At 40.6% G+C, this 10,511-nt stretch overlaps 1 protein-coding gene across 3 annotated transcripts; it reads left to right on the top strand.

The window, feature by feature from the left end:
• Positions 1-2,091: 2,091 nt before the first annotated feature.
• C4H1orf52 (chromosome 4 C1orf52 homolog) lies at positions 2,092-9,314 on the top strand. 3 transcript variants are annotated; one of them, XR_016037209.1, is made up of 4 exons: positions 2,092-2,419; positions 3,056-3,254; positions 8,245-8,368; positions 8,800-9,314. XR_016037209.1 is itself a non-coding variant. In XM_055402450.2 (3 exons), the coding sequence occupies exons 1-3, from the start codon at positions 2,144-2,146 to the stop codon at positions 8,871-8,873; spliced, it is 549 nt and encodes a 182-aa protein (XP_055258425.2). In that variant the 5' UTR covers positions 2,093-2,143; the 3' UTR covers positions 8,874-9,314. The 3 variants fall into 3 exon arrangements, 1 of the variants encoding a protein (XP_055258425.2); XR_016037208.1 differs by having other exon boundaries at positions 8,245-8,393; XM_055402450.2 differs by lacking the exon at positions 8,245-8,368 and having other exon boundaries at positions 2,093-2,419.
• The last annotated feature ends 1,197 nt before the right edge of the window (positions 9,315-10,511 follow it).

Here is a 10,511-nt window from a genome sequence, read left to right as displayed (position 1 = left end):
GATCCCCTGCAGAATGGATAGGCTACTCACTCCAGTATCCTTGGGTTTCCCTGGTGGCTCAGCTGGTAAAGAATCCGCCTGCAATGTGGGAGATTTGGGTTCGATCCCTGGGTTGGGAAGATGCCCTGAAGGAGGGCATGGCAACCCACACCAGTATTCTTGGGCTTCCCTTGTGGCTCAGCTAGTAAAGAATCTGCCTGCTGTGCAGGAGACCTGGGTTCGATCCCTGGGTTGGGAGGATCCCCTGGAGAAGGAAAAGGCTACCCACGCCAGTATTCTGGCCTAGAGAATTCCATTGACTGTATAGTCCATGGGGTTACAAAGAGTCTGAGCGACTTTCACTTTGCACTTTTCTGGAAGGGCTGGAGGCTATGTCCGAATGACTGATCCCCAATAAAACCTCTGGAGACTAAGGCTCTGGTGAGGCTCCCCTGATGGCTCCATGCAGGTTGTCACATATCTTTGCTGCAGAAGTGAGCACTTTCTACACCTCCACTGGGAGAAGACAACCAGAAGCTCTGCATGTGGAAGGCTCCAGCATTCTGCCCCCTACATCTCTTCCCTTGGTTAATTTTAATCTGTATTTGGCTACAATAAATCGTTGTTGTTTAGTTGCTAAATCGTGTCTGACATAGGCATCCTTAGGTGCGGTCTGTGAATGCATACCTCTGATACCAACTTCACACTGATACCATCTTTACTGCCTTCAAGTGTGTCATTCTCTGAGTTCCCCAAAAGTCCAAGATTTCTAGTTTCCCTGGTGGCTAAGCAGGTGGTTGTGTCATTTACTAAAAGGGAGGGGCACAAATGTAGAAGCAAGTTATATGGAAAAACAATTTACTGATCTTTAAGTGGGTGTTTGAGACTTGGCCATAGGGAAAGTTTAAGAGCCAAGTAGAGGTGTGGATCAGAGCTTGCCTTGCCTGGATTTGGAGACCCGGCTGTTGACGTCACAAGCATTAAGGTGGTTAACACTCTGGAAAGGGATGGTCTGACTTGCAACTCTGTAACACTTGGTTAGTAAGTGTTGCTGAACGATGGTATAGTACGTTGGGAACCATCAACACATAAGGGCCATTCGGAGCAAAGCCAGCACGGAAGGAGGCTGACAATAAGAAGCCATAGAGTTTGGAGGATCCCTCAGAGTGGTGTGATGCAATACAAGAGAAGTTCCAACAAAGAAGGTTGTTCAGAATGCACTGGAATGACATGAAGCAGGAAAGAATTCTGCCTGACCACTTACCCACGGAGGTCTTCCATGACGACAGAGGGGACGAGTAATTTTATTTTGAAGAAGAGATGCTGCGCAATCAGGAAGAAATCCCGGTCTCACTGGGCAAGGCTTTAAGGTGGCAGCGAAAAAATTTTTTTCAGCTCTTCTCTGCCTTTAATAAACTCATACTCTATCTGAAAGTTTGGTTGAGACTACCGTCTCAGGATCTGTCTCTTTTCAAGGCCTCTCAGTAATGAGCATTAGAACTCCCTGTTTAGGGACGTGCCTCTTGTCAAGGCAATGGTTTTTCCCGTGGTCATGTATGGATGTGAGAGTTGGACTGTGAAGAAGGCTGATCGCCGAAGAATCGATACTTTTGAACTGTGGTGTTGGAGAAGACTCTTGAGAGTCCCTTATACTGCAAGGAGATCCAACCAGTCCATTCTAAAGGAGATCAATCCTGGGTGTTCATTGGAGGGACTGATGCTAAAGCTGAAACTGCAATACTTTGGCCACCTCATGCGACGAGTCGACTCACTGGAAAAGACTCTGATGCTGGGAAAGGTTGGGGGCGGGAGGAGAAGGGGACGACGGAGAATGTGATGGCTGGATGGCATCACCGACTCTGTGGACATGAGTTTGAGTGTACTCCGGGAGTTGGTGATGGACAGGGAGGCCTGGCGTGCTGTGATTCATGGGGTCGCGGAGAGTCGGACATGACTGAGCGACTGAAATGAACTGAACTGAACTGAACTGGCCGGTCAGCCTTCAGCCTCAGTCCCCCAACCCGGGCGCAAAACCGCGATGCAACCGCCAGGGGGCGCAGGCCTCGGGCCCATCAGCGGGACTTGGGGCGGGGTCAACTGCGGGGCGGGCCCCGGAGTGACTTCCGGTTTCCGGCGGCGCCCTGGGCGGACCGGTGCGGCAGTCATGGCAGCGGAGGAGAAGGATCCTTTAAGCTATTTCGCGGCTTACGGGAGCAGCAGCTCAGGCTCCTCGGACGAGGAGGATAACAGCGAGCCGGAGGAGACAAGTCGTAAGGCCCAAGATCCAGCGAAGTCGGCCGGCGGCTATGGGAACAAGGCGGAGAAGCGGCTGCCTGGGCCAGACGAGCTGTTCCGGAGCGTGACTCGCCCGGCCTTTCTTTACAATCCGCTCAACAAACAGATAGACTGGGAGAGGCACGTCGTCAAAGCTCCAGAGGAGGTGAGGTCCCCGACCCCGTTTCTCGATCTTGGTCCCAGCCTCCGCCCCCTTCCTCCTGAGCCCCGTCTTGGGGACCAGCTGTCCGCCCCTCACTCGCAGTCACGCCCTGCGGGTTGCCGCACCATCCTCTCCCACCTCCAGCCCTGGGGAGCCCGGGCCCCTTTCCCCCAGCCTGGTGGGTGTCATACTGGACCCGCAGCCCCCACCCCCTTGTGAGGAGACCCAAACCTCCACACTCGGTGCCCTGACCCCGCGCGGCGAGGACTAACGGTGGTGACTCCCCCGCCCCCCTGCTGCAGCTTCTCCCCGAGACCCCTTCCCTTTGACGCCGAAGTGCCTGCGGTGCTGCCTCCAAGACAGTGTCTGCTGCAGCCTCCTGAAGGGGTCAGCCTTGGCGTAGTATCTGAGACTGGATTCTTCTTTGGTAACTAAAAGTTATTAGCTTTATTCGTACAGGGAACCCTTTGGCTTTTCACTTAACAGTATTGTGATTTTGATGGAAAAATGTGTCTTTAAACCTTAAAAAAAAAAAAAGTCAGCCTGAACAGTAAGCGAACGGCAGGGAGTTGCATGTGCCCACATCGATTATAGAAACCTCGGTGCGTCACAGTGCTTCTTAATGTGTTTGCTTAACAGCCTCCAAAGGAATTCAAAATATGGAAGTCAAACTATGTACCACCTCCAGAGACCTACTCTACAGAGAAGAAACCTCCCCCTCCAGAGCTGGATATGGCAATAAAATGGTCTGACATATATGAGGACAATGGTGATGATGCCCCACAGAATGCTAAGAAAGCTAGGCTTCTACCAGAAGGGGAGGAGACAGTGGAATCAGGTAAGGAAAGTCAGATTCCAGTGGTGATACCTTTTGATCCCTGTGATGAGTTTTAAAAGAATGAGATATTTAATGAATGAAACTTCAGTCTATTGAGTTAAACTGATTATGGTGGTCTTCGGATATCTTTTGCTCTGTTTTTGAGAAAGGTCATAAAATATTCAGGATTTAAAGTGAAATCTTTGCTATTTCAACCAGTATTATGTGTGATATATGATGCCTTATTGTTAGAGCACATGAGTTACTTCATAGACTCTTTGTTGTAATCGAAGTTGTGAAGTGGTGAAGGTTTTATTTTATATTAAAGCAGTTGTGCTTTAGAGCTAAAATTAGTGTCACAAAATGAATTTCTTACCGTTAATACATAATGGTTAAAAATAGTAGTAAGATAATGACTTAGTTGTCTTGCCTTAGTTCATAATATTGTAATTCCATCTCTTGCTTGAATTTTAAGTGTTAGGTAGTTAGAATAGGAAAAAGGAGTCATAAGTAATCACAGTAATCTCTGCTTCCATACTTTCACCCACTCCACCTTCTGGCCTCACTTGCTTAAAACTCTTCGCCTGCAGCAGAGTCAGCCCTCTGTGATAGACTACCTTTTTCTCTGTCCTTGTTTCAAATGGCCCCCTTGTAGTAGTTTATCTGCTCAGTTGCGTCCGACTCTTTGCAGCCCCATGCACTGTAGCCTGCCAGGCCCCTCTGTCTATGGCATGTTCCAGGCAAAATTACTAGAGCGGGTTGCCATCTCCTAAGATCTTAAAATTCAGCACTGAATAGACCAAGCTATTTAATGGTTCCATGTATGTTGCACCGTAGTCTGTGGTTCAGTATTTGTTCCTCTGTGCCCTGCATCGCATGCATGTGCATGCCCAGTCACTCAGTCGTGTTCGACTCTTTTTCATGTCCAACTCTTTGTGACCTCATGGACTGTAGCCTGCCAGGCTGCTCTGTCCATGGGATTTCTCAGGCAGGAATCCTGGAGTGAGTTGCCATTCCCTTCTCCAGGGAATCTTCCCCTCCCAGGGAACCAACCTGAATCTCCTGTGTCTCCTGCATTGGCAGGTGGATTCTTTACCCACTGCCACCTAGGCTTCCCATGGATGGCACTTACCACTTTTTATGTGTTGTTTGTTCATAAGTCTGTCTCCTTTATAAAAATGAGTTTCTTAAATACCAGGATCCAGGGCTTATTTATGTTTGTATTACCGTTTATAGTACATTTTAAGTATTTAATGGATTATTGGACTAATATTTTTGACTCATTTTTGTGGAAGAGTGTGCTGTTTTTCTTAAACAAGTTTCTTTTTTCTTTTTTTAGTTTATTTAATTGGAGGCTAATTACTTTACAATATTGTATTGGTTTTGCCATACATTGACATGAATCAGCCCCGGGTTTAAACAAGTTTCTGATCTTCCCATAATACAAGTGCTACTTTACTTAGCTCCTTTTACAACTGTAGAGAATTTTCTTGTGAGAGAAAGGGTAACGAACTGGTAGAAGGTCTTACTCCAGTTTTTGTTTGTCTGCATTAAGGAATAGGCTGGTTATTCAGATCTAAAGTATCTTTTCACAAAATTAATATTTGTTAATTCCAAATGGAAAAAAATAGTAACTTCATTTTGGAGTTACTTCATTGTAGAGAAGCCTGGGAGACACAATTTTAATCAAGTGGTTAAACTGAACATCGTAAATAATAGGACAGACCAAAACTGAGTGTTCACTCGAACACAGCATCACATTGGTGATATTCCTGTCAAAGACAAACATATCCAAATTGAAGGATATTCCACAAAATAATAAGCTGAGTCTTTAAAGGTGTCAAGATCATGAAAGTCAAAGGAAGATTAAAGAAACATTTTTGACTAAAGGACCCTAAAGAGATGGGACAGTTAAATGCAGTATACACTCTGAAGTGTATACTGTTTTTTTTTTTTAATAGGATATTACTATATCCTTTAGGATATTACTCTCCAGTTTTGAGTCTACCTGGCTTTTCCATTTCTTTCATGACTTCTGGTGTGAATTAGAAATCACTAGTGAAGGCATATTTTCAGTAAGTGGCATCTCTTTGGAGATGCCAAATGAAGTGGACATTTAAAATGCCTCATATTTTATAGTAGTTTTATGTAGTTAATAAAAAGCACTTTTGCATAAATTACCTTTAATCCTTACAACCCCTTGTGAAACCATTAGGGAAATGTCAAAACGAGAGCTTATGTGACTTGTCCAAGGTCACACAACTAGACAATGCCAAGCTCTAATTTTTACGTAAGTTTTCTAGTTTATTACTCTTAGCAACCTAGTACAGAGTTAGCACGTTTGTTATTACTGTTTGTAGACAAGAAGACAGTTGCAGTGTAAAGAATTTGCCTAGCTTCACACAAGTAGAAAGAGACCGAATGGAAATCAGATTTTTAAATGGAAATGATGCTTTATTAAACTGGGGTTTAGTCTCTCGATGTGTTCCAAGCCAGGGTGCTGGAGGAGTAGCTGTCCTGTGGGAAGAATTGGCAGTAAAGCCATTAGAGTTGATATTCAATACAGAGAGTCAATAGGCTGGTGCTCTTCTTTGTTCCTGTGTGGAAAAGCCTAGGCTTATATACCAGGACAAACAAGTAGAAAGAATTATCTTTTTTTCCAGCTTGCCTTTTAAATTCAGATAGAAGAAAATATGTGTCAGATAATGCTGCTAGTCCCATGATAATTTCTGACCTTTTGATCATACGATGGCCCTCCACTAGGAAGTGGATGTTAGCAATGTCAAAAAACAAAAGAATCCCAGTGCTGAGCCAGCTTAAAGCTGGATTGTGAGATGGAAAGATAATACTGAAATCGTCAATTCTGACTTTAATGTTGGTTGTTGAGTATAACTGTCCTTTTTTTGTAATAAATACCTTCCTTCTTAGAAGTGATTTTTGCCATTTCAGTCTCCTGTACCATGTTAACAAGTCGATGTCCCATCATCTTTTTTTAGCTTTTTTTAAAATTCATAAAATATCTTGTATTAGAAGTTCCACGCTCTTAAATTATCTCATTTTCTAGATTATCAGATAACTTTGATTTTACTTTTCTTCTTATTTTCTGCCCTTTGGCCTCTTTTGCCAGTTAACTCCTTCTAGATAGAAGAAGCTGGGAAAAAAATCAAAACTCATTACAGAGCCTTGCTACTTACCAGCACTTGTTTAAAGAATTTATAAAGTTAGTTTCTGTTAATAGTTTAAACTTGTTTGCTTCAAGTGACGTGAATTCCATATAAAACAACTGCTTCCTTACTAGTTCATCGGTATATGGCACAGAGTAAGAAACTCAGTAAAGTTGATTAAACACTTCAAGTTCTTTTTTTTTTTCCTAAGGCAATGCCTTGTTGTATCACTAGATGGCATTAGCTCTTCTGTTCAGCGACTGGTAGGAAGTTATTTTTCTAGCCTCAGTAGTTTGTTTTCCTTGTTATTCAGTAAGTGCACTTGTAGTAAGTGACAGACTAAAGGCAGAAGTGTCTCAGGATCGTCTTTTTAGTATATGTTAGCAATGCATTTTCTAGTAGAGTTTAAAGGTAATTTCAGTTTTTATATTACTAGTGGAAAGAATCTCAAAAGTCAGGCATGGTGATAATTAAAATCCAACTAAAACACAAAGACCTTGGCTGGTTTTGAAGATGCATTACCTGCTTTTATACTTATTATTGTCCATATCAACAAAGGAAATACTCTGAATATGGTAGTTATCAGAAGGGAATTGAAGTCTTAGGGGTTTTTTGTGTTTGTTTTTTTATTTATGTTTGGCTGAGTTGGGTCTTACTTGCCTCATGCAAAATCTTTTGTTGTGGCACTGGGACTCTAGTTGTGGCATATAGGCTCAGTAGTTGCCATGCGAGGGCTTAGTTGCTCAAAGGCAGGTGGGATCTTAGTTCCCTGATCCACATCCCTTGCATTGCAAGGCAGATTCTTAACCACTGGACCACCAGGAAAGTCCCGGCTTAAAGTTTTAAGTTTATTTTTCCTGTAATAAGTTTGTGATCTGAAAAACAAATGAACAAACAAAACAGAAGCAGACTCCTTGATAAAGAGAACAAACTGGTAGTTGCCAGAAGGGTAGGAGTTAACGGGACAGGTGAAATATGTGAGTGGGATTAAGAGGTACAAACTTCCAGCTATAAAATAAGTTAAAGCACAGGGATATAATGTACAGCATAGGGAATATAGTCAATAATATTGTAATAACCGTGTACAGTGACAGGTGATAACTAGACTTACTGTGGTGATCATTTCATAATATATGAAAATATCAAATCACTATGTTGTACACCTGAAACTAATGTTAGTGTCAATTATAATCCAATTTAAAAAAAGAGTAGTGACAGAACTCCTCAGTCTCTATCAGAAGAATATAAAAAAATAACATGTAAAAATGACTGTGAAGTCGTTTTGTAAATGTGAAGTGTTGAGTAATAATAATGGCATTGCCATTGTTCTCTTAACTGTTAATAATAAAAGGGAAGTTGAAAAAAAAGTGTATGTTCTGTGTCCGTTGGCTTCCCAGATTTTTTAATATGAAGTCCCCTTTCAGCATCAAAACATTTTTTTATAGGCTACCACATGGGTAGTTATTGAACTTTGAGTATCTGTTGATTGAGAAATAAAGTACAAAGAATTCAGTGATGTGCTTAAAATAAATTTGTACTTTATAAATCATAACATCTCCTACGTGTAATTTATTCCATCTGTGTGGAGTTCTTAAAATAATGCCACACGTTTGTTCAAGGATAGGAATTAACAGCTGCTCTGTGCTACCCTGTATTTTGTTGAAATGTGTAGCTGGATTGTTTTAATTGAATAAAAGGGCCCACTGTTTCAGATTTTACAATATTTTTATTAATTAGAAATTTTCTGTGACTACAGATACTAACAACATTTTCAAAAAGTGTAAAGGACATGGTTTTAATTTGAGGTTCTTCTCCCCTCCCCTCTCCCGATTCTCCATAATATGAAGGGGGGGAAGAAGCCTGGTTTTGTCTTGCCATTGGAATATTCTGACCCTCCTGGGAATGGGGGAGAAAGTAGAACTACCTACATAGGACAAAATTGAAAATACAGTTTCAGTGAAACATCTACCTGTGAGTGCTTTTTTAACTTCAAAAAGTAAGTGTGGGGGTGGGGATGGGGAGATGCAATAGGGAGGGGAGTTGTTTGTGGGGGAGAGACGGCAGATTGGAAGGGAAAGACTGCCAGATAGTCACTTAAATAATGTCATGGTTAAATTGACATCTTCTTTTGTAAAAAAGAACAGAAAATATCCCATTCTTAACATGTAGATTTTGTATTTAAATATTCACCTTGTATATACTGTAGAATATTTGAGAATAGCTTTATCAGAACAAATTTGATTTTCTTACTGTCAGCTGCCTTTAAGTTTTTGTTTTTTATTGGAAAACTTTGAAAGAAACATTTAGTTAAGGGTGATGGTTTTGGTATAGAGTCAATGAAATTTTAATGCCTAATATTTTTTTAAAGTTACTGATTGAAACTCTTCCTTTCCTATTTAAAGATGATGAAAAAGATGAGCATACTTCTAAAAAGCGCAAAATAGAACTGGGAGAACCAACAAAGAAGAAAAAATAGACAAGAATGACAAGAATCTTTGGACTGCAAAGCTTGGTGAAATGGGTCTTTTTGGCAAACTTAAGTTGATACTGTAAATTATTATGAAACAACATCTCCATGAAAATATAGGTTAATTAACTAATGAGTATTCCTGCCAGAACTTTCCACTGTAGAATTCATTTTTTATTTAAAAATATGTATTTAAAACTGAAATGGTGACTTGTGACTGTGTAATTGACAATGCCTGGAAGCATTCTTGCTACCACAGAATTGGTGACATGCTTTGAGTTTCATCCCAAGTTGACATGCCAATGTTCTATGAACCTTTTATAAAGGAGTATATTTTTAAAGTAAATATATTGTAATGTACTGTGAACTTGTAGGGTGCTTTTCAACAGTGTTTGTACAGTGTAAATAGATCATGGAAATAAATTTACCGATATTACTGCATAATATTAACATTTGAATATCTGTGACAAGTACCCTTTTTGCCATGTGACCTTCTGATAGTGGATATTTCCATTTTGGAAGTGCCTCCCGTGTTCTAGGTGCTTTGTGCATGTATTATCTCTGATCTGTAGCCTAATAAAGCAGGTATTAGTAGCCTCATTTTATAATAGAGATTAATTTATCCAAGAGTGTATTTGGGATTTAACTCAGGACACTTGAACTCTGGAAATCACACTAAACCACGTATCTGGAAATCTGCATTTAGTCATCTTTTAGGAACTGCAGTTGCCATATTTTCCAGGTACTCTTCTGTGTTAATCAGGGGAGATCTCCTCTCCTGGTTATATTACTGCACTTATCACATACACCTTATGTTATGATCTTTTGTTAATTTGCCTCTTAAATAGTGAGCTTGCCAGAGATAAGGATCTTCTACAAGTTGCTAGATGTAGCAAATGAAATTATAGGACAACCAGTTAAATTTGAATTATAAATAAACAGCAAATTATGTTCTAGTATATGCGATATTTGGGACATAATTATGCTAACAATTTATCTGAAGTTCAAATATAATGGCCACTTCTGTTTTGTCTGGTAACCCTGCTTCTATGTGTTTTCTTTATGCAGCTCCTATTTTAATGCTTTGCATAAAATCAACAAGGTATTTAGGGAGATGATAATCTTAGATTTGACTTACACAGTCCAAAATGCAGTGGAGTTGTTTATAACATTTTGAAACATAAAAAGGAAAGGTTATGTACTCCATCAGTCTTTCCATGATTCTTACGCCATTAAGAGATAGGAGTTATAGGACTTTATTGAGTTTTTAAAAATCCCCAGTCTGAATATTTTCCCCCATACTGAAAACCAACATTCAAAAAATTATAAAATTTGTTGAGAGCATAGATCAAGTAGATTAAAGTTTGTAAAAAGTCGTTAAAAGGATGCTAGTCCCAGTGTTTTGTGAATTAAGGAAGGGACATGAGTGTGATAGCTTCCACAGTATCTTAAACCTCAAAATCCCATTCTACAGATGCTTATTCTCTAGGTTGATAACTGTCTGAATTCCAAGGTTGAAGTAATTGATAATAGCGTGAAACCTTTTGCTTAAAGTTGAAGTCTTTGTGCGTGAATAATTAGGAGGGCAATGGTATCATGTACCAGGGAGTGACATCAACTGGTAAAATATGAGTCCCATGTGACCAG

The sequence above is a fragment of the Moschus berezovskii genome, chromosome 4 (genome assembly GCF_049115385.1).
Source record: "Moschus berezovskii isolate FMDL1 chromosome 4, NW_MosBer_1.0, whole genome shotgun sequence".
In the NCBI taxonomy this organism is placed as follows: Eukaryota; Metazoa; Chordata; class Mammalia; order Artiodactyla; family Moschidae; genus Moschus; species Moschus berezovskii.
Note: the sequence above shows the minus strand (reverse complement) of the source record. Positions and strands in the feature narration are given on the sequence as shown.